Here is a 25298-nt window from a genome sequence, read left to right as displayed (position 1 = left end):
TAACAACTGAAGTGTTATGTTATTGAATGGTTATTTATTTTTTTTAAAAAAAAACATAACAAATGAGTACTAATATATAAAATATTTGGATAAATCCAAATCTTAGAAATTATGACTGGAACAGAACTCAAAGCTACAATCTCAAATCTGCCTTGGAGTGCAGTTGATGGCTCACACAAACTTTAAAATAATAAACCTCCCAATAGCTCTAAGTGCTCATATACTTTCTCCATTGAAAATGCCTTTTTTTTGCTATGCTGCCCAGTAAATATGTAAATTACATGGTGCCATATTGTAATACTTTTCATAATTCTAGAGACTGCATTCTACTTTTGCGGGTGGCTGATATAGTCTGTTGGTAAACTGGAGAGAGAGAGAGAGAGAGAGAGAGAGAGAGAGAGAGAGAGAGAGAGAGAGAGAGAGAGAGAGAGAGAGAGACTCTGCACTCGGCCTATGAAATTTAAAAAAAATTAAAAAAATTGAAATCATTAATAGATAGTACACAATAGTCTAAAATTGCTATGAACAATTATATTTTTATATAAAACAACAAATAAGTTGAATGCCATTTTCATGCATAAATCAGATTTTTTTCCCTGACTGCTACTGGGAGTTTGTCAGAAACAAACCAGAAGTTTGAGAGGTGAATGTTAACTTAATTCACATCAGCTCCCAATTGAAAAATTTAACTCAATAATCCCATACAAAATAATCACATCTGCATATTTTATGATTATAAGAGGGCCCACAAAACAGTATTACAACATAGACTCTTTTCATTTTAAATTGTTGTGGCATGGCCCCCTAGCCTACAGCCTAGATAGCCTGCACATAAAAGCAGCCATGATTGTACACACATTTGTGGAAGCTGTACACTGCAGCTCTTGCACCACCACAAACCTGTTTCTTAGCAGGAAAACATTCTAGATATATATGCTGAAGTGCATCATCACTTTGAAGTGTAGTACTACACACCCAAGTGAGTACTCCTTGCACGATTGTCTTTGTCACAGTCTCTCTTTGATTTACATTTGCTATGTGCTTTGTAATTATTCTGTTTTTAGATTCTCTTTTTAAAAATGCATCAAATGAGCATCAACTGTGTCTCACATCTTTCTCTTTCTTGTTAGCATAACTCCGTGATGTCAGACCCACTACCAGCTGCACATGTGCCTACAGGGACAGTAACCAACCACACAAACCGCCACCATTTTGGCAACAGAATCCTATCCTATGGTTCACGAAGTTATAAACCCAATTTGTAACTGCAGACGACACAAAGGGCTCAACTAAGATATGGCCTCAGAGGTGCAAGATATTCTGCACTTATCTCTACTCAACCATCAAGAATGCCCTTATACCCACCTCTCACATTCCAAGGTGAAGACAGGAGAAGCTACTCTGCAACAAAAAACTGGGGGATCATACTCTGTCACAGCTACTGCACTGCCTTTGTATTAGGAAGCAATGTTGTTAATGAAGACATCCTGCAGAATATTTAATTATCACACCTGCCATATGATACACAGAAGATATTAACAGTGTGTGCTGGTGATATTGACAAACTTGCACAAACTGCAGATTGCATAGCAGGTATGTTACCATCTGTGTGCATCACCACAGTTTACCCACAGCCTCGGGCAGATAATACCCTCACTCCATTACAAGCTCAGATCTCTGAGCGTGCCGTACAAGTTTCTACCTTATGAACTCAAGAGTACCAGCTGCCAATCCTGTCACCACTGCCCACCAGGAAAGCACAGCTGCTCACCTCCATCAGCAAGTGTGTGTTAGTACCACTGACAATTTGGCTCTGAGGTGCAGAACTGCAGTTGACTGTTCATGATAGACTATAATACAGAACTACAGTTACTGGTAGATACATGTCAGTTTATCTGTCCGTCCGCCTGTCTACCACACCACAAGTGTGAGTATTGCCACCTTTTCGCAGCCAATGATTCCACGATCTCAATATATGGTCTAATCACTTTAATGCTAAACTTAGCCTGCAATGCAAATTTGGGTGGCAGTTCATCGTAGCAGACGTAAAGTGCTCCATATTCGGAGGACACTTCTTATTTTTCTTTGGACTCCTGCCTGATCACCATCATCAGCACCAACTTGATATCACTACTAACATGGTAACCAAGGTCGAGTAAATTATGTGGATGACACTGCAGTGCAGATGATAACCAGTGACTCACCATTCGTAGAGCTTCTGAAGCAGTTACTGGAGATCACACGCTAGACACCTACACCAGCACCTGTGCAGCATCCAGCAGTACACTGTATATTAACCACACTAGAACCACCATTTCATGCTCAGCTGCACCACCTGTCACCTGGCACTAGTTAAACTGAAAGAGGCAAAGCATGAATTCCAGTTCATGCTCAAACGGGAAGGTGCTTCCAGTTGCCCAGCAGTTGGGTGTCTCCACTGTATGTGGTCCCAAAACAATGGATTGTGCCCATGTGGAGGTTACTGACAGCTTGAGACAAGAACCATCCTGACCAGTATCTGATGTTGCATACTGAAGATTTCAGTTTCAACATCAATGATAAATGCATTTTTACCACATAGGATTTAGTGCATGTGTTTTACCAAATACCTGCAGCACCAGACAACATTGCTAAGACTGCCATCTGCACGCTATTCGGACTGTTTGAATTCATTAGAATGCCTTTTGGACTTTGTAATGCTGCACTCATGTTTCAGCGATTCGTGGAAGAGATTTTTATTACGTGTACATCCATGTTGTCTCGGTCATGTCAATGTAAGACGAAACACCTGTCACACGTATGGCAGATTTTCACTCATCTTTGAGCACATGACAATTTTTTGGCATCACTAATTACTATTGTCGTTTCATTCACAACTACGCCCTCCTGGTTGTAACATTGAATTTCTTACGTGGTGCACTGAGGCTAAAGAACAAGCTGCCATGGAATAGTGAGCTGAATTGGCATTTATCAAGGTGAAGAATGACTGCAGGATGCAGCTGGTCACAAATGGTTGCAGTTTGGTAGTTGTGACATCACAGTACAGCAGTTCATTTAATGATAGTATTGTAACATTCGGGAGTTATAGATCTGACAGTTGCTCCAAAAAGTCTTGCAGCTCACTGTCTGCTTGTTGCACTGCAGCAAGAGCTTTGAAATCAACAGTGTCAGTGATTGTTTCAATCCAAGAGTGTGTCTGCTGGCACAGCAGATGTCTCTCTCAACTTGGACTATGCAAGTGGTGAACTGTCTGATATAGTCTATATGGCACAGCTGATGTGTTGATCCTTTCTCTGGACACTGGCAGAAAGCAGACATCAGTGGTTTCTGATCTGTGACTGGATTAAACTGTTGTCCCTGTAACATGTGGCAAAACTTCTTAATGGAGGAGTATCCAGTGTACAGCTCAGTCATATGTAAACCAGTTCCACTATGAAAGTGATAACTTTCAACTGAAAGAAGCCAAGGGCTGCCAGTGTTCGCCTAGTTGCTGTTTCAGTGCAGCACCAATTGCAGTGGCAGACACATAAGTGATGAAACCCTACAAAATTTCAACACCAGCCTGCAGGAGACAGACTAGACTCCAGTTTTCAGTGAAACAGATGTGAACAAAAATAATATTCTCCTGAACTAATTTTTGTCTATCTCTGAAGCCACATTTCCCAAAAAAATAATTAGAAACAGTCATGTAGGCACTGTCAATAAGTCATGGATCACTGTAGGAATAAAAACATCCTGCAGATGCTGTATTATTTCCTCAGAACTTGTAATGATCCAAAGAATTACTGTACCCTCCTAAATAAGCTAATAAATAAGTCAAAACATATGTGCATTAAGTCTGAAATTGATAAGTTTGACAACAAGATAAAAAAATTTTGGAATGTAATAAAGCGGGGAAACTGGCAGCACCCATTGAAATTAAACAAGGTACCAATAATGTGAAGAAACCTGAAATGATTGCAGAAATCTTCAACAGGCACTTTTTGTCAGCAGCAGAGAAGACAGGATGTAAAGGTTCTGTGGACGAGTCATTGGCTCTTCTACAGAAAGCTATTAGTAATAGACCTCCACAATTATCCTTATGTCATGTTACAGTAAAAGAGATTGAAAGAATTATTACCTTATTAAAAAAATAAAATTCTGTTGGTGTGGACAATATTTCCTGTAAAATAGCCAAATATTGCTATAAATGTATAAGTTCAGTCTTGGGCAACATTATCAATACATCTCTGCAAAAAGGAATAGTCCCGACAGGCTAAAACTAACTGTAGTGATACCACTCTTTAAAAAAGGTGAGAAAAACAATGTTACAAACTATTGCCCAATCTCCCTCTTAACCATTTTTTCAGAAATTCTTGAAAAACTCGTGCACAGGATGATTGTCAATCATCTTAGCTTCCACAATATCCTAAACAAAAGTCAGTTTTAATTTTGTGCTGGTCTTTCTACAGAACAAGCAGTATTGTGTTTCTCCAACCAAGTTCTGGAAGCCATGAACAAAAAAATGCCTCCAGTAGGTATTTTTTGTGACCTCTCAAATGCCTTTGATTGTGTAAACCATCTAATCCTTTTGAAAAAGGCAGAATATTATGGTTTGTTTGGAACCGTTGGTTCGTGGCACCAATCATTGCTAAAGGACCGAAAGCAGACTGTAATGCTGAGTGGCTCATCCAGAGAACCCGCTTCATGTGAGTGGGGCTTAGTAAGTTGTGGAGTGCCACAAGGCGCTGTTTTGAGTCCACTGCTATTTCTCATCTTCATTAATGATCTTCCACTTTGTTCTGATTCAAACAGTAAATTTACTCTTTTGCAGATGACACTACAATGCTAATTTACGATTTTACAGACAACAATCTTGAGCAAACTACGAGTAAAGTTTCAAAGATTGTAGTAAACTGATTTTCTTCAAATGGTCTCTCACTCAATACAGATAAAACCCTTTATATGAGATTCCATACTTCACAAAGAAATTTGGAAGAAATTAACATTAAGTGCAGAGATCAAGAAATACAAAAAGCTGAGGTTACAAAATTCCTGGGTGCTTGTATAGACAGCAAATGTAACTGCTCAGAACACATTCTTCATCTTTATAAAACACTTACCTCAGCAATATTTGCACTACGGGTTATTGCTTCAATGGCTGAAGCAGACACCTGTACGGCTTCATACTTCAGTTATTTTCATTCGTTAATGTCATATGCTATTATATTCTGAGGGAACCAACCTCTCGCAAAGAAAATTTTCACTGCACAAAAAAAAATTTAGAATGAGTGGTATCCATCACAGGCACTCCTTCAGGTGCTTGTTTCGGAAGATGGGGATCCTTACCACCTCCTCACAATATACCTTTTCCTTGTTGACCTTTGTCTGTGAAAACCCTTCTATCTACAAAGATAACACCCAATTTCATGACTATAACACAACAGCCAATAACAGTCTGCACATTGAACTGAAAAGCCTCACTATGGTTCAAAAAGCAGCTTATTACTCCAGCATTAAGCTGTTTAATGCTCTCCCATCACACATCAAATGCCTCTCATGGCATACGTGTTAGAGAAATCTTTTTATGCAGTTGATGAATATGTGAAAGAAAATGTATATAATCACTAAATCTGTAAGTGTTGTAAAATTATCATAATGAATTTTGAGTACTATCATATGCATATGACAATTATTTATTGGTATTCCTGTATTTCCTTTGGAATATTTAGTTTATCTTGACTCCTGTATATATTACACATCCTTAATATGTGAAACAAAAATGTTCTGTTAACTAAACGTGCTGTTGTTTAGCTGATACCTTATTTACATTGTATATTTTATTGCATTTATGCAACATATATTTCAACTGTGTACAATCTGACACATTCCATATCATAAATATATTACTCATCCTTAACATGTGAAACAAAATTTTCTGTTAATTGATTGTGCTGTCATTCAGTTGATTTTTATTTACATTGTATTTTTTATTGTATTTATACAAGTTATATTTGAACTATGTAGAATCTGACACATTCCATATCCTTGTGATTCACTCATTACCAGAATCTATGGAACAGGAAATGAAATTAAAAATATTCAATAAATAAAATTGACCATTAGGGCAATAGGTGCTTCTGGAAGTGATAACATAGCTTCTGTGTTCCGTAGCAGTTTGTCCTTTGGTCTCAGTAGACCATACTTGAATTCATTCAGTGGTAGAGCCAGGAGGGCATGGCTGTGAACAAAACAATGATGGAAATTGGTGACACCAAGAAATTGTCATAGTTCTGTACCTGTCATAGGCTGGTGGCGGCCGTATATCTTGAGCATTGATAGTGTAGCGTAAGAATTGAACTTCAGCTTCTCCGAAAATGCACTTTGGTGGGTTGACAAGCAGATTGTGTGTACAAACACAACTGAAAATTTGCTACAAGTGCAACATGTGTTCTGCCTCAGAGCTTGACATAACCAGAATGTCATCAGTGTACACATAATAAAAATGTAGGTTATGTCTAACCTCATCCATGAATCATTGAGATGTTTGGGCACCATTACGAAATACAAAAGACATTCTAGTGAATTCAAAGTGTCCAAATGGTGTGCAGATGGCGGTGTTAGTAATATCGTCTGGTTGCAGGTATTGGGTAAAACACACGTACATAATCCAATGTTGTAAAAATGCACTTGCCATTTATGTTGAATACAAAATCTTCAATGCGCAGTGTCAGGTACCAGTCAGGGATGGTTCTGGCATTGAGCTGTCTGTAATCTCCTCATGGGTACAATCCATTTTTCTTTGGGAGCACATGCAGTGGAGATGACAGACTATTGCTCGAAGGGTGGTAGGTTCCCTGTGTGAGTGTCAATGAGGATTTGTGCTTTGTTGCTTTTAGTTTCTCTGGTGTCAGGCAGCAGGCAGTTTGGTCAAATATGACATGGTGTACTATAAAGTGCTGTACATGTGCTAGAGAGGGCGTCTATTGTGTGGTATCGAGTTGTGCATGAGGAGCTCTGTGAACGGAGAGTCACTGGTTATCACCCGCACTGCAATGTCATCCATGTGATTCACTTGCCCTTAAATTACTTAAATGGTTGTGGTATCAAAGAGGCACCTATGGCAGAGGTCATGCAGGAGTCCACGGATGATACGAAATCAGCTCTGAGTATGGGGCATGTTGTGTCTACTACAATGAACTGCCACTCAAATTTACTCTGCAGGCCTAAGTTTAGTGTTAACGTGTATCAACTATGTGTTAATATTGTGAAACCACTGGCAGGGAAAAAGTGACAGTCATCACAGTTGCAGTGTACCATATGAGCAGATGATAAACTGATAAATCAGCACCCGTTTCTGCCAGGAGCTGTAGCTTCGTAGGATACTCTCGTGTGAACAGTCAACAGCAGCCATCTGAATAGCCAGTGGCCAACATCATTGAATTCCTGTCGAGTTTGCCTTCTTGCGTGGTGGACTGCAGTTCTGCATCTCAGAGCCAAACTGTCAGTGGTGCCAGAAGACTTTCTGATGAGGGTGAGCGGCTACATTTTCCCAGGGAAGGAGGGTGGGGGTGGCAGTGACAGGGTTACTGACTGGTACTCTGAGTTCATAAAGCTGCAGCTTGAGCTGTGAGCTCCGTGATCTGCATTTGCAAAGGGGTGATGATATTTGCTTGAGGGTGTGAGTAAACTGTGTCTACGCATGCAGATGGATACATCTTCGCTATGTGGTCCATAGTTTACACAAGCATGTAAATATACCCAGCTCACGCTGTTAATAACTTCTGTGTGTTATGCGGCAGGCACAGTAATCAATTACTCTACAGGATGTCGTCATTGACAGCATTGCTTGCTAACATCACAGGTGGTGTAGTAGCTGCAATGAAGTGCAGTTTCTTAGCCCTTTTGTGTGGAGTAGCTTCTCAGATTTCCTTGTCTTGGATTCCGGGAGACGAGTAATCAGGATGTTCTTGATAGTTGTGTAGCGAATAGTGCTGGGTGGTGACACCAGGATGTCTTGCACTTCCATGGCCATATGATTGTTGAGTGCTGCAACAATGTAACGATACTTTGTGTCACCTGCAGTTTCGTGCACTAACACAAGTTGGCTTTCTAGCTGTGCAAAACACTCGACAGGATTTTGTTGCCAAAACAATAGCGGTTTTACTGTCACACAATTGGTTATTGTGCCTTTAGACTCGTGTGCAGTTGGTAGCTTTGACACCATGGAGTTGTGGTGATAAGGACTCAAAAGATGTATGACATGATTGATGTGGATGGTGATTACTTAGCATGATGTGGCATGATAGGGGATGTCAGTGACTGTCTAACATCATGTCTGTCACCAGTTGTTGTGGGTGTAATAAATGAATGCTTTGATTTGTACCACATCCCTAAAGGTTCTCTTTCTTAATGGGACAGACAAAACATAAATGAATGAAATTGTGCTCAACAATATGGAAATAATAGATTGCTACTCATCACACAGGTGGTATTGAGTTGCAGACAGGCTCAGCAAAAAGGAATGGCAGAAGTATTTCAGCTTTCAGTCAGTCTTTATTCAGAAGTAGAAATCTCTCACACATTCACGCAACTCGCACATCACCACTGTTTCCAGACACTGAGGCGTAGGTCATCTTCTAGCATTGTTTATTCGGCAACAGTCTATCCTTTCCATGTTATCATCATTTTGTCTCTCCATTTTTCAAACTTGTATGTGAGCAGACAATTAATAAACACATTTGTTTGACTGGAAAATTTGATGAGGATAACAAGAGGACCAATAGAAGCTGCATATGAGAATGAACAGAATAAATGTGATTCACCAGTTGATGATATAAAAGAAACGAAACAATATAAATTTGGTAGGGTAGTGTTGTCGTGCATTATCTGTAAGAAGTGGAGAAAACAATATAATTAGCATGGAAGGAATATGTGCAGATAAATATAACTGTAAATGTTACTTCAGCATGTCCAAGTTTATTTTATTTTATTAATTGTGAGAATGGACATTATTTGCAGTACTTTTTTTTGTGGCTCATGATATATAAATACAGTTTGCTTTAGCATTTATTATTTACTGACTGCTTGCACATGACAAATTTTGTCCTATTCTAATTTTGCGTTGTGATGGAATTTCCACATCGCAATATATGAGGTCATTAAAAGTACGTATTTCTAATATTTAGCAGAGTTGCAGAGTGTATGTTGTGATGAACATATGTCACAATTTAAAATTGTGAGCTGGACCCGAACTGGGATTCTTTCCCTTTTACACAGGTGGTACACAGTAATATGTTCTGTATATCAAATTCTGTCTCATTTACCATTTCAAAGCTTTAGCTTGCCACCAGTTATGGGAAATACAGAGAAGCACTAGTAGCAAGCTGAAAATTTAAAAGGCATGCTCTGATGATGCAAGTTCAAGTTCCAATTGAGCATGGTGTCAACTTGTCGCTGTTGCTCATTTACAGTTAATTTTGGTTGCTGTTTGAGAGCATAATGTTTTCATTGTGGATGATATTTGTATCATTCTGCACATTGTTAACAAACTTTACTTAGTAGTACATATATTATTTACACATATTGGACACACAACTACAAGCAAAAGTAAAAGGCATTCTACAAATGTTTCTGTTTAATGCTGTGTTTATTGTGTTTCAAACTCGGAGCACTGCACAGCATTTTAACACTGCATCTTTGACTTACAGATTTTTTAAACAATGCTCTGTTTCTCAGTTTGCATCCCATGATCATTTATAGAAGTATTAATTGGAGTTTTGATATTATCAAACTAATGTTATGGTTTTGGCTAATTTTAGGTAGGAGCTTCATATCACTATCTGTGCTGGTCAGTGGATAGCATGTTTGTTTTATGTTTGTGGCAATTACTGACTGCATGGCTGTTCAGTTGATACACATGAAGATGCTGTGTACATAATATGTGAAAACTGTCTCCCTGTGTAACCTATTTACCAGATTTTGAGAGCAATGTATGCACTTGTCTGTTTCTATGTCTCCTTTGTGTAGCCTTTTAATGTGGATAGGTTGTTACATTATGGTTGTTGCATGTATTTACAGTCTACTGATAGTATTTTCCTACATAAGATACACAAGCAGTTGGCTTTTTATAGTATTATTACAGTATTTTCTTATGAAGTTGACATGTGTGTTTCTCCCAGTAATCATTAGCAGCTGCTATTTCTGTAATCATGTGTTGTTGAATGTCAGGTGGTGTTCCAAACGGCTGTTTATGTAGTTGTTGATTTTTATTTTTTGTCCTGTTGAAGCTCAACAGTCTAATGCTTGTTTCACTTTCATGCTCTGCGTAAATAGAATGTTTTTGTTTGACTTATTGACTTCATTAGCACTAGTGTCATAAATTTTCTTACCATCTTCCAGAAGTAAATTGGCACCAAAATTCTTCTTGGGGTAAATAATAATATTTGTGGAGGGCAGTGCACTTGCTGTGCTTCATATCTATGCAAGATCATTATTTTGCCTGTGTGTCATACTGGTAAATGTGCAATACTTGTAACTTAACTCTAATTGTAATTGGTGTTATACCCATACAATTTCTACTTCATGAATTCAGCATGCAAACAAGATCTTCGTGCTCTCAGGATCAAGGCACTGCAAGTACATTGAATATCAAAACACTGTGATCATTCCACATATTTGTAAGAAATTGAAACTGTGTGCGAGACTTGGTCTCAAACCTGGAAACCATGCCTTTTGTATGTAGTGAACCATGCCTTTCATATGCAGTGTGCAGCCAATGCACATCTCATTTACTTCTCCCTAATGAGGAACTGATTAAGCTTAATTACAATTGCATAACCTGTATTACCTTTATAATTTAATTTAGGTCTTTTGAAGCATGCAATTTTTTGAACCTGTGATGATACCTCTGCACTGAAAGACCTGAGTTGAAACAAGGCCCCTGGAGTAGACAACATTCCATTGGAACTACTGACGGCCTTGGGAGAGCCAGTCCTGACAAAACTCTACCATCTGGTGAGCAAGATGTATGAGACAGACGAAATACCCTCAGACTTCAAGAAGAATATAATAATTCCAATCCCAAAGAAAACAGGTGTTGAGATGTGAAAATTACAGAACTATCAATTTAATAAGTCAGAGGTGCAAAATACTAACGCGAATTCTTTACAGACAAATGGAAGAACTAGTAGAAGCCGACCTCGGGGAAGATCAGTTTGGATTCCGTAGAAATGTTGGAGCACGTTAGGCAATACTGACCCTACGACTTATCTTAGAAGCTAGATTAAGGAAGGGCAAACCTACTTTTCTAGCATTTATAGACTTAGAGAAAGCTTTTGACAATGTTGACTGGAATACTCTCTCTCAAATTCTGAAGGTGGCAGGGGTAAAATACAGGGAGCGAAAGGCTATTTACAATTTGTACGGAAACCAAATGGCAGTTATGAGAGTCGAGGGACATGAAAGGGAAGCAGTGGTTGGGAAGGGAGTGAGACAGGGTTGTAGTCTCTCCCCGATGTTATTCAATCTGTATATTGAGCAAGCAGTAAAGGAAACAAAAGAAAAATTTAGAGTAGGTATTAAAATCCATGAAGAAGAAATAAAAATTTTGAGGTTCGCCGATGACATTGTAATTCTGTCAGAGACAGCAAAGGACTTGGAAGAGCAGTTGAATGGTATGGATAGTGTCTTGAATGGAGGATATAAGATGAACATCAACAAAAGCAAAACGAGGATAATGGAATGTAGTCGAATTAAGTCGGATGATGCTGAGGGAATTAGATTAGGAAATGAGACACTTAAAGTAATAAAGGAGTTTTGTTATTTTGGGAGCAAAATAACTGATGATGCTTGAAGTAGAGAGGATATAAAATGTAGACTGGCAATGGCAAGGAAAGCGTTTCTGAAGAAATTTGTAAACATCGAGTATAGATTTAAGTGTCAGGAAGTTGTCTCTGAAAGTATTTGTATGGAGTGTAGCCATGTATGGAAGTGAAACATGGACGATAACTAGTTTGGACAAGAAGAGAATAGAAGCTTTCGAAATGTGGTGCTACAGAAGAATGCTGAAGATTAGATGGGTAGATCACATAACTAATGAGGAAGTATTGAATCGGATTGGGGAGAAGAGAAGTTTGTGGCACAACTTGACCAGAAGAAGGGATCGGTTGCTAGGACATGTTCTGAGGCATCAAGGGATCACCAATGTAGTATTGGAGGGCAGCGTGGAGGGTAAAAATCGTAGAGGGAGACCAAGAGATGACTACACTAAGCAGATTCAGAAGGATGTGGGTTGCAATGGGTACTGGAAGATGAAGCAGCTTGCACAGTATAGAGTAGCATGGAGAGCTGCATCAAACCAGTCTCAGGACTGAAGACCACAACGAAAACAACAACATGATACCTCAATTTTGATGCACTCAGGTTCATGATGATTCACATACATTGGACTGCCAGATCATTCTGCATTTTGTGACAAGTCAAGACAATGTGCTGAGCTAGGACTCGAACCTAGAAGCCTTGATTTTCAGGTGCAAAGTATGACCACTTACGCTGTCTCTCCTCACATCAAGAGCTATTCAGTTTCGACTTGTCCCATGTTTCTCTTGTTGGTTCAACACTGCACAGATACTCTTCCATTAAGCTGCTGGACTAGCATCTCATGGAAAAAGGAAACCGCAGAGAGACGTAACCACCGCCTCGAGATTGTTGCTAACATAATGTTTTTGCAAATATCTGTCATAGAGCGGTATCCAAATCCGGGAGCCTTCTTTTTGTGTACGGTATGCTATCAGGTATTCTTTGCTGTTCTGTTTTTCCCATAGTTGGTAGTCCAGGAATATAGCATGAAGTTAAGACTGTGACTCTGTATGTGAGGTCTCTACACATAGCGTAATTTGAAATGCAGTGCCTGGGTGTAACTCACAAAAAGCAAAACAATGATTTCAGTATGATTATTCCTCTATCATGTGAATCAGTTTACGTGTGTCTAACAAAGGAAATGTGATGATGTAGCAAAATGTATGGCAGGTTCTGAGAGTAGAGTACAATCATTTGTTGACTCCACGTGGAGATATTGCAGAAAATGTGTGATTTTCGTGACTTTGCAACAGTACCAAATGGTGTAAGCCTCCCATCTGCAGATAATAATTACAGAATATGTGAACCTTGTCAGATATACACTTGCTGCCATTTATGGTGCTTCTTACAAGTAGGTGAATGATTGTCAAACCACAGGACATTCGGCATCCATAACATCCTCCAAGGTAGTGAAAGTCAGAGGCTTATCTGCTTTGTAAACCAGAGTAGTCACTGTCAGTCTGTAACACTTCTAAAAATGGAGTAAGATACCAGGGGAAGGCAAAAGAATTTTACAAATGGAGGATCCCTAGCAACTGACACATGCACCGTAATTAGTTGAAGCTGTAGTGGGCATGTGGAACATCGTAACTTGACTTGGAACAGTGGAAATGACTTGTTTCATTAAATGAATCATGCTTCATGTTACAGCACATTGATAATCATGTGCTGCTATACCAGCCACCAACAGAATGCCTTTTTGACATCTGTACCACAGGATGCACATATTCTAACATAAGAATATTATTGTAAGGAGAAATTTTGGGTGAGGTTTCCTGGGAAATGTTGTTTTAGAAAGTCCCATGGACTGTGCCAAAATTATTGCTAAAAATTTACTTCTGTGTATGGATGATGTCTTTCCTATTGAGTATAGATCTTGTCTATACAAGATAGCAAGAACATTGCTTCAGCAGTTTGATGAGCATGTTAATGAATTCCAATTGACTTGTTGGCATGCACATTTGGTAGCTATTAAGCCTGTTGTATGTTGTGAGATGTTGCAAAGTATTAGCTCAGACGTCACAAGCCATTTGCTTTTCTTGTAATCGATAGTAATTGTCCGACCTCTGTGTTGGCAGGTTGTACCATATACTAAGGACTTACACAGCACAAAATAAATGAAGCATGCCTTTTGTGTCAGGAGGGATCCATACACTAACACAGTGCTGTTCATAATGTTCCGACTGGTCATTGTAAATACAGAAATGCATTTTTCCTTTGTGTTCAAAACTCTCACATTCTATCGCTTGAGCCTTGTCCCACAGTTATGCAGGGTCAGCCATCGTTAACCGGATTTGGCATGTTAATGGATAAGGGGTGGCCGGATGCCCTTTCTGCCACCACCCCATACCCCCTGGGACGTAATTAGTATACCCCAACTGTCTGCGTCGAGTGTAATCCGTGGAATAGTGCAAATGTGTTCCGGTGTCTGCGAGCCATGTAACTGAGGCGAAACATGGGGACCAACCTGGTATTCACCTAGCTGGCTGTGGGAAAACCGCCTAAAAACCACATCCAGGCTGGCCGGCACATCGGCCCTCACCATTAATCCACCGGGCAGATTCGATCCAGGGCCAGTGTGCCTACCCGAGTCCAGGAAGCAGCACGTTAGCGCTCTTGGCTACCCTGGTCTGTTCAAAACTCACAGCCACTAGTTAATCAGAAGATGCAGATGTGTGAATATCATGCTGGTGTAATGTATTAGTATAAGATAAGCAGCAGGTGCAGGTTGCTGAAACACTCTGTGCTAATTTAATTTTTAATATAATGTGAAGTGAAAAAACAAAAATTTAATACTGACGGAAAACTCTTATGCTTAGCAGGTAACAGCAAGCCACACCTCAGTAAAAATTGACCAAAACTCATACTTTTTTAAATTAGTAGTTTCTTATTATTTGCTGAAAGTGAAGCAGTAACATTAAAATATAGGACTGTTTAATAATTAATTAGCAAAGCCACTTAGGTTGCTGAGTTGGAGGGGGGGGGGGGGGGGGGGAGACAGAGGTACACCATGCCAGGACGGCAGGAAAATAACCAGTAAATGCCGTGAACGTTGTACATGCACTCGCCATTGTCATTTCACTTTGGAGGTTCAAGTCCACCTCCGTCCGTGTGTGTGTGTGTGTGTGTGTGTGTGTGTGTGTGTGTGTTGTCCTTTGTGTAAATTAGATTAAGTAATGTGTACACTTAGGGACCAATGACCTCAGAAGTTTGGTCCCATAAGATCTTACCACAACTTTCCAAATTCTGATTTGGAATGCATCAACAAATTTCTCCACAAGTGCTGTGACTGTCTGAAAACAGTCGGCGAAATGAGAACTACTCTATGCACTGTCCTCTTCTCCACATCATCCAAAGCAGCTATTCAATGTTTGCACAGCCAGCACAATGTAGTCACAAGCTTTTTCCAACTACAACCACTTTATTTGCCTTATAATTTATATCCTTGTCACTGATCTCACTGTAAACTTTTTTATTTCCTACTGTTTGTAAGATGTTCACCAGAAAACAAGATAACACTGAGAGGACCAACTTTGTTACCATCCACTACTCTACATCAGACTGATAACTAAATTGTCAGTTAAGCTGAATAGCCATAGACAGTTTTTCCCTAGCAGGTAGAGCTTAACACTTTATTCTTGTTGAGGAAAAATCATCAGCAACATTCATAGGAAGTGTTATAAGATACTTTTGTTTGCTGTATTATAAGATCTGCGAAAGAAATGGGAAGATTGCAAAAAGTAATTAGTTGTTGAAAAATTATTTTAATAGGTTATAACATACAAATTAAAAGTACAATAATAATTATGAGATATTGTAGAAATTACATCCTGTAACCCCCTAAGCTGCTCTTCAATTTATTCTTTATTGTGCTGGATAATGGCCTTGGACAGAAACCAGTCACACAATGAAGAATGAATTGAACAGCAGCTTTAGATATTATAAGATGTCATTTTTACAATTTTTTAGAGATTGTGTAAGACATTCAACAAAAAATATACACAGAATAAAAGAATATTATTTTCCTTAACCCAAATATCTGCCACCATGTTAAGGGATTGTTTAAGTCTGATCAGGAAATGTATCATGACCTTTCGCAGCACATTGACAGGTGATATTGCAGGTTGTTCACAATATGTTGTTTGAGAGCTTGGATTGTTGCTGGTGCATCAGATGAGAACGCACTTTTCGTTAGGCACTCCCATAAAAAAAAGGTTGCAGATAGTTACATCAAATGAGCAAGGGCAAAGGTATAACCATGTTGTGAGAAATAGCATAACCCAGGACAAAGGCTCTCATTGAGAGTCTTGTATTGTTCCTTGCAGCCCCAACTTGTTGGAAAATATGAGATAATACATTGCAAAAAGGGCAGGTTTTGATGTGAGAAAATTATGACTCAATTCAAGGTATTGCTTCCCATTAACAAATGCTGTATACACTGTATTACCATCCTCATTTCTGTGTCTGTGTGTGTGTGTGTGTGTGTGTGTGTGTGTGTGTGTGTGTGTGTGTGTGTGTTGGGGGGGAGTGGCAGTCCATTATGTCATTTGTGGAACACACTATAGCTTTCTGAACATGTAGAGGCTTCTTCTGAAGTAACTAAGGATTTTTACCTCTTCAGTACCTGAACCTTTGTGTATTAACAAAACTAGAGAAATGGAAGTGCCTCTTTTCATTTATACATGATATTTCTCAAGAAATGTGGGTGGATTTTTGTAAAACTGGGTTCATTGCTGATAGCCACCTGAATTAAGAGGCTGCACGAACTGAAGTTTCTCATGCTGAAAACTAAGGTCTTGGAGAATCCTTTTCACCAGTTTGTCATCTGTCACAAGACAGAGAATCTTGACCCTTTTGATATTGTAAATAAACACACTATTCAGATCACAACTTATTAGTTACACACAACTGGTTTTGATCTGCCCTGCAAATCGTTTCAAGTCTGGTGCTGCTAAGTGCTGTTTCAGAGCCAGGCCAGAAGATGAGCTGCAGCACAGATTGAAACTGGTTGTTGGTAAATAAAAAATTGTGATCGAAATTGTAGTTTGTTTGTTTATTACTCTAACAATTACCTGTTGAACAGCTGCAATATTTTCAGGGCTCCAAACAGTTCAAATACCCCAACATCATTTTTTAATCAGTCTAGTTCAGACAAGGTTGCTTTTCCATATTTGACAAACATTATCTGATGGATCAGGTTGGTTCCACGCTGTGTTAAAGTGGCATCGAAAGACAGATTGTGTTTCCACCAGACTTTCAAAACTGTGAAAATATGTTTGTACTCAGTAGCACGTTTTCAATTGATTAACAATCCATTGGGATGGTATGGTAAGCTGTGTAAGTGGTGGGAGCCACTAACCTTCATCCCTACCACCTCGCTACTTTTTCTCCCTGGTGCTTAAAATATTCCCATGTAAGTGATATGGTGTACAGTGTTTGAAGACCTGTGATGCAGTTTATGGATGGAACTGTTGTATGCAAGGAAAGCTGCATGTCAGATAATTAAAGAAAAAGGCAGGGATACATGGAGGAGATCAACACTTGACATAGATACCTACACATGACCCTCAGCAGAAATAAATGTAATTTGTAGTTAGATATAGAGACTGTGAGCTATCAGATTTTCTCATCGTGACTGATTAATAGTGAGCTATTGGTTGTTGTTGTGAGTTGTTGTTTTTATTTTCTGCTCAATATTTTGACAATTGGCTCAGCCATCATCTTCATTTGCCGCAAATTTTTCTGTTATGTTTAACCGTTGCCTGCACCCCATCCAGAATGTGAAATTTTGTTGGGCTTACATTGCTTTTTATAGCCAGGTTTGATTCCCAGTTTCCATTGTACCCTTTGATACCTTTTTCAGAGATCTCACTGGTATTCTGTGTAAAATAATTCTCTCATCATTTTCAAACTCTAATGGATGTGTTGGCCAGCAGGATTTTAATATATTGAATGCTGGACCACAGGCATTGTTTAAATTGAACCCTCTGTCGTTGTTCAATAAATTTTCTTCCAAATTATGTCTTTGTTTCTATTGACTCCTTAACTATATTCTCCCATAAACATGGTGTTTGGACCACGATGCTCATCTCGTCTATTCATTTCACAATATTTTCCGAGGCAGAGCTTGTCAGCAGCTGATTTGCTTGGTTGTTTTAGTCATGTGTTGTTCATGTCCCTTGCATCTATCCATAGCTGTTCTGATAGTCTGTCCCATGTTACACATGCTTGAATGCAATACACACCTACTTTTGGTGATGTAAATGCTTTTTAACATTACAAAGAACACATTTTATTTTAGTTGAAGTGAGTAAAATATTCTGGATGCCATGTTTCTGTAGGAGTCTACTGCTCTTTCCAGATACTAAGCTGTCATGAGGGAGATAAGCAATTTTGACTCCTCTTTCTTAGATGTTCTCGATTGTGACTGCATCACCTGTTCAGTTTGATAATTTGAGTACCCATTCCTTCAGAACACTATTCATAGGTGTCACAGTTCTTCAGTTGAGGCTCTCCTTGTCTGAAAGTGTTGGAGCTCAATGGACAAGTGTCTTCAGCACCAAATTTCTTTGTAATACCTGTAGATGATGATGGCTCAAGACATGGACATAGAGATCAGCATGCATATGTTTTCTATATACTCCGTGATCCAGGGATCTGTCCCTTCTCTTAACTAACACATTGAAGAACGATAGCTGGCACTCTTTCTCAAGTTCTGTCATGAATTTGGTATTATGATGTTTAGAGATTAAATGTTCCAGGAACTCGTCACGCTTTTCCACTCCAAGTGACCACATCACACACATTGTCCATGTGCTGAAAGAAACACGTTTGTTTCAACCTGGTGGATTCTAGTTCCTTCATTTCAGTGTGTTCTTTGTTATGTTCAGGGCAATCTAGATTTGTATGACAGTCCATGCAAATGTGGCACATATCACATGGGGCAGACCATCAGAACAGTTGAGGAGAGAGACAAGGAACAACAGTGACAAACCCAACTAAAGCAACCAAGCCAATCAGCTGTTGCCAAGCATTGCATTGAATATAACCATGAAATGAAATATGATGAAACCAGCACCATGGTGCAAAAATGAAGGTTCTGGGTTGGCATAATGGAGGAGTTGATCGAAATAAAGTTGTCAGAAAATTTAATAAACAGATACAGAAGTTTCAGTTTACAAAATGTTTGTGGTCTGGCCCATAATGTATTGATTATTAATTATTATCTCATACATCAGAGTTGGAAAACATTGAGAGACTTAAAAAAAAATTGTGCAAGCTGTGAAATAGATAAGAGCATCAAAGAGTGTTGTGGATTCGGGATTCAAAATACAATTGCAGTGTGAGACAAACAATGGTTCAGTCTGGCTGGAATTCAGCCAGCGAGTACACATAACAGCAAAACATGCAGTAGCTTAAAAAGATGGCAGGATTGGTTGTTGAAATTTTTGCATATTACGGAGAGACAGCAACTCTACAGAACACTCGGAAAAGCATTATTAAGACAGAGAGAGACGTGATATTGTTTAATTGCACAATTGGTGATCAATCACTGGGAAATGTAACCACCATAAATATCTAGGAGTCTGCACCCAGAGTGAACTGATGTGGAATAAGCACATAATATTTCTCGTTGGAATGCAGCTACCTGATTGAGATTTATTGGAAGAATCCTAGAGAAATATAATTCATCCAGAAAAACAGTGGCTCACAAAACACTTGTTTGACTAATTGTTGATTGTTGCTTATCAGTCTGGGGTGTTTACAATGTTGATCAATTGGAGGAAACTGAAATGATGCAATTGAAAATATTCAAATAAGAGTGGTCTCTTTCATCAAAGGTTCATTCTGTTATTGAGCATCATTGGAGGTGCTCAGGAAATTTCCATGGCGTAAATCATAAGAGAGACTCAATACATTACAGAGATATTTACTGATTGTATTCAGAGTGTATTTTCTGGGAAGAATTCAGTCCAGTATATTACTCCATTCTGCATACATCTCACAAAATGGGCGTAAAGGGAATATCAGATAAATCAGAGCTCTTAATAGACATTTACCGAATGTTATTCTTATGTGTGCCATTTGAAAATTGTACCAGAAAAGGGGAGGGTAAGTGAAAATGGTAACAAAAAATACTCTCTGCTACACTTCAAATAGTAGCTTGGAGCATACAGGTTACTGGTAATACATAATATAAGGGTGCTCCAGCAGTAAGGTTCCCAAAGAGCTCCAGCTGCATGGGAAGGTGCTAAGTGAAATCTGTCATCACTTCTGTGCTCTTCTGTTCCCCCACTCTCAATTCCACCCAGCCGCACTTCACTGCACAATACTCTATTGTCATAGTGGCCATTTGCAATGGAGGTGCCCATTGCTGATCCCGCCAAGAACAAGATTTTTTCTGTGATTCGATTTTTGCACATAAAAAGAAGCTACACGTCCCCCAACCTGTCACTGCCCTCCCTCCCCCAACCCGTCACTGCCCTCCCTCCCCCAACCCGTCACTGCCCTCCCTCCCCCAACCTGTCACTGCCCTCCCTCCCCCAACCTGTCACTGCCCTCCCTCCCCCAACCCGTCACTGCCCTCCCTCCCCCAACCCGTCACTGCCCTCCCTCCCCCAAACCGTCACTGCCCTCCCTCCCCCAACCCGTCACTGCCCTCCCTCCCCCAACCCGTCACTGCCCTCCCTCCCCCAACCCGTCACTGCCCTCCCTCCCCCAACCCGTCACTGCCCTCCCTCCCCCAACCCGTCACTGCCCTCCCTCCCCCAACCCGTCACTGCCCTCCCTCCCCCAACCCGTCACTGCCCTCCCTCCCCCAACCCGTCACTGCCCTCCCTCCCCCAACCCGTCACTGCCCTCCCTCCCCCAACCCGTCACTGCCCTCCCTCCCCCAACCCGTCACTGCCCTCCCTCCCCCAACCCGTCACTGCCCTCCCTCCCCCAACCCGTCACTGCCCTCCCTCCCCAAACCCGTCACTGCCCTCCCTCCCCCAACCCGTCACTGCCCTCCCTCCCCCAACCCGTCACTGCCCTCCCTCCCCCAACCCGTCACTGCCCTCCCTCCCCCAACCCGTCACTGCCCTCCCTCCCCCAACCCGTCACTGCCCTCCCTCCCCCAACCCGTCACTGCCCTCCCTCCCCCAACCCGTCACTGCCCTCCCTCCCCCAACCCGTCACTGCCCTCCCTCCCCCAACCCGTCACTGCCCTCCCTCCCCCAACCCGTCACTGCCCTCCCTCCCCCAACCCGTCACTGCCCTCCCTCCCCCAACCCGTCACTGCCCTCCCTCCCCCAACCCGTCACTGCCCTCCCTCCCCCAGCCCGTCACTGCCCTCCCTCCCCCAGCCCGTCACTGCCCTCCCTCCCCCAGCCCGTCACTGCCCTCCCTCCCCCAGCCCGTCACTGCCCTCCCTCCCCCAGCCCGTCACTGCCCTCCCTCCCCCAGCCCGTCACTGCCCTCCCTCCCCCAGCCCGTCACTGCCCTCCCTCCCCCAACCCGTCACTGCCCTCCCTCCCCCAACCCGTCACTGCCGTCCCTCCCCCAACCCGTCACTGCCGTCCCTCCCCCAACCCGTCACTGCCGTCCCTCCCCCAACCCGTCACTGCCGTCCCTCCCCCAACCCGTCACTGCCGTCCCTCCCCCAACCCGTCACTGCCGTCCCTCCCCCAACCCGTCACTGCCGTCCCTCCCCCAACCCGTCACTGCCGTCCCTCCCCCAACCCGTCACTGCCGTCCCTCCCCCAACCCGTCACTGCCGTCCCTCCCCCAACCCGTCACTGCCGTCCCTCCCCCAACCCGTCACTGCCGTCCCTCCCCCAACCCGTCACTGCCGTCCCTCCCCCAACCCGTCACTGCCGTCCCTCCCCCAACCCGTCACTGCCGTCCCTCCCCCAACCCGTCACTGCCGTCCCTCCCCCAACCCGTCACTGCCGTCCCTCCCCCAACCCGTCACTGCCGTCCCTCCCCCAACCCGTCACTGCCGTCCCTCCCCCAACCCGTCACTGCCGTCCCTCCCCCAACCCGTCACTGCCCTCCCTCCCCCAACCCGTCACTGCCCTCCCTCCCCCAACCCGTCACTGCCCTCCCTCCCCCAACCCGTCACTGCCCTCCCTCCCCCAACCCGTCACTGCCCTCCCTCCCCCAACCCGTCACTGCCGTCCCTCCCCCAACCCGTCACTGCCGTCCCTCCCCCAACCCGTCACTGCCGTCCCTCCCCCAACCCGTCACTGCCGTCCCTCCCCCAACCCGTCACTGCCGTCCCTCCCCCAACCCGTCACTGCCGTCCCTCCCCCAACCCGTCACTGCCGTCCCTCCCCCAACCCGTCACTGCCGTCCCTCCCCCAACCCGTCACTGCCGTCCCTCCCCCAACCCGTCACTGCCGTCCCTCCCCCAACCCGTCACTGCCGTCCCTCCCCCAACCCGTCACTGCCGTCCCTCCCCCAACCCGTCACTGCCGTCCCTCCCCCAACCCGTCACTGCCGTCCCTCCCCCAACCCGTCACTGCCGTCCCTCCCCCAACCCGTCACTGCCGTCCCTCCCCCAACCCGTCACTGCCGTCCCTCCCCCAACCCGTCACTGCCGTCCCTCCCCCAACCCGTCACTGCCGTCCCTCCCCCAACCCGTCACTGCCGTCCCTCCCCCAACCCGTCACTGCCGTCCCTCCCCCAACCCGTCACTGCCGGCCCTCCCCCAACCCGTCACTGCCGGCCCTCCCCCAACCCGTCACTGCCGGCCCTCCCCCAACCCGTCACTGCCGGCCCTCCCCCAACCCGTCACTGCCGGCCCTCCCCCAACCCGTCACTGCCCGCCCTCCCCCAACCCGTCACTGCCCGCCCTCCCCCAACCCGTCACTGCCCTCCCTCCCCCCAACCCGTCACTGCCCTCCCTCCCCCAACCCGTCACTGCCCTCCCTCCCCCAACCCGTCACTGCCCACCCTGCCTCCCTCCCTGCCTCCCTCCCTGCCTCCCTCCCTGCCTCCCTCCCTGCCTCCCTCCCTGCCTCCCTCCCTGCCTCCCTCCCTGCCTCCCTCCCTGCCTCCCTCCCTGCCTCCCTCCCTGCCTCCCTCCCTGCCTCCCTCCCTGCCTCCCTCCCTGCCTCCCTCCCTGCCTCCCTCCCTGCCTCCCTCCCTGCCTCCCTCCCTGCCTCCCTCCCTGCCTCCCTCTTTCCCTCTCTCGCCTGCCTGCCTCCCTCTTTCCCTCTCTCGCCTGCCTGCCTCCCTCTTTCCCTCTCTCGCCTGCCTGCCTCCCTCTCTCCCTCTCTCGCCTGCCTGCCTCCCTCTCTCCCTCTCTCGCCTGCCTGCCTCCCTCTCTCCCTCTCTCGCCTGCCTGCCTCCCTCTCTCCCTCTCTCGCCTGCCTGCCTCCCTCTCTCCCTCTCTCGCCTGCCTGCCTCCCTCTCTCCCTCTCTCGCCTGCCTGCCTCCCTCTCTCCCTCTCTCGCCTGCCTGCCTCCCTCTCTCCCTCTCTCGCCTGCCTGCCTCCCTCTCTCCCTCTCTCGCCTGCCTGCCTCCCTCTCTCCCCCTCTCGCCTGCCTGCCTCCCTCTCTCCCCCTCTCGCCTGCCTGCCTCCCTCTTTCCCTCTCTCCCTCTCTCGCCTGCCTCCCACATACACAACCTCTTTTACCTTCGCTTTCCTTTGTTCTCTGTTGCTGCTTATCTTGATATCGTTTGCAATATTATTATAGTTCAATTTGGCCTGTCCACTGCCTTATGGCTGAGCGAAGTGGCACAGTGGTTAGAACGCTGGACTCGCGCTCGGTAGGAGACGGTTCAATTCTGCGTCCAGCCATCATTATTTACGTTCTCAGTGATTTCCCTGAATCGCTCCAGGCGAATGTCGGGATGGTTCCTTTGAAAGGGCACGGCCAACTTCCTTTCCCGTCCTTCTCTATTCTGATGAGACCGATGACTTCTCTGTATGGTCTCCTCCCCCCTCCTCCCCTAAACAGTCCAATTGAACCCAACCCAACTGCCTTCTGACTTTGATTTTCAGACCTCCTTTGTTGTTGGCAGTTAATTATTGATTTTTCATCTCAAACAACATCAGTTTTGTCTCAGGAGCTTCTGCTACACCTTAAACAATTCTAAAATTTTTATTTCCTTGTCAAACCAAAGTATTCAGATTTTGACAGTTATTGCTCATACCTCAATTCTGTCTTTGTGAGTTTCCGATGTAATCCCTATATACTTAATTTCCTACAGCCTATATATTTAGCATGCAATGGTTTGTGTATCCGCTGCCTCCAGGTAAGTAGAATCTTTTTTATTGTTATTTGAACGTAGTTTCATATTGGAGATTGAATCACCTGTTTTAAGTACTGAAATTAAAGCTGGTAAGATTTCATGGTATCGGAAGTAATGTAAAAAATGGTACTGAGCAAGACATTATGATACAATCGAATTGTGAGTGAATATTACATGTAGCTACAGTTTCATATGTTACAGGTGCATGCATGTTGTTGATTACAAGCAATTCATGTTGAGAAGTACTGACTTTCATCCGGCAGAGCTCATTTTGGTGAGATTTTCAAAATTTGTGTTGTTCACAACTGAACAGTCACTACGTTTCGTAGACACCTAAGCTGAAATACTGGTGGTGGTACATGAATTTTCATCCCTGCACATATCTGCTGTGGCTAGTGATTGGCTCATAAGTCTGCTACATCTCCAAAAATTGTTGTAAAATTGAAACTTTGGTTTTATTGCTACTTTTCATGAGTTTATGTTCTTACCTTATCAACTGGAATTTTTGCATGCAGGTGTATTGTCACTGTTAGGTTAAGGTATTTAATAATATCATACCATCTCCAGTCACTGTATTGACCTATTAATGTCATTAAATACTCTAATCTGTGTCCATGCTCTAACTATGTTTTGAATGATTTGTAACACTACCTTGCTGTAAAAGAATACATAGTCTCTTAGCAAGTACTTTCTACACATTGCATTTTAAAACGGCATTCTCATATCTGCCCCTGAATTTCCGTACTGGTTGTTTTTAGCAGCATTGGAAGACAGTGCTTTCTAGCAGGTGTCTCATTCCAAACCATGCTGCCAGATGACTTTCAGTAGTCTTTCTTAATGGTCAAGAAAAACCACTAAGCAAAGTTATAACACCATGGGGAACATGGTAGGGGCAGTAAAAACCTCAGCTTGCTGGAATTTCACCAATAGACAAAAATATGCTTACATCATACTTAAGTCATGTAAATGGAACTATTCTTAGCAAACTTTTAAAGTAGATAACCATTCTACAGTCACAAATCATTTTGTTGACTGGTGCATTAATGTTTCTATCCTGTACCTGAAGTCAGTTGCTGGAAACTTTTTTTTCTCTGTTTTGTATAAAGAACATTTGTGTCCAGATGTGGAAATCAATAGGGAATAAGTCGGGTAGATGGAATAGCATTTTCTTTTCTTTCGAGTCTTACATTTTTCTCCTGGAAAGAATGGTTGTCTGT

At 43.0% G+C, this 25298-nt stretch overlaps 1 protein-coding gene across 6 annotated transcripts in view; it reads left to right on the top strand.

Annotated features, from left to right (window-relative positions):
• LOC126354250 (inositol polyphosphate-5-phosphatase A) overlaps positions 1-25298 on the top strand; it is a 311452-nt gene that overhangs the window by 136537 nt on the left and 149617 nt on the right. The window contains exon 2 of one of the 6 annotated variants that reach the window (XM_050003761.1): positions 24283-24355. The exons of the other annotated variants lie outside the window; for them this stretch is intronic. Coding sequence (XP_049859718.1) covers positions 24287-24355 — 69 coding nt within the window. The 5' untranslated portion in view covers positions 24283-24286. The remainder of the gene's footprint in view (positions 1-24282; positions 24356-25298) is intronic. 6 annotated transcript variants of the gene reach the window in all.

The sequence above is a fragment of the Schistocerca gregaria genome, chromosome 3 (assembly GCF_023897955.1).
Source record: "Schistocerca gregaria isolate iqSchGreg1 chromosome 3, iqSchGreg1.2, whole genome shotgun sequence".
NCBI classification, from domain to species: Eukaryota; Metazoa; Arthropoda; class Insecta; order Orthoptera; family Acrididae; genus Schistocerca; species Schistocerca gregaria.
Note: the sequence above shows the minus strand (reverse complement) of the source record. Positions and strands in the feature narration are given on the sequence as shown.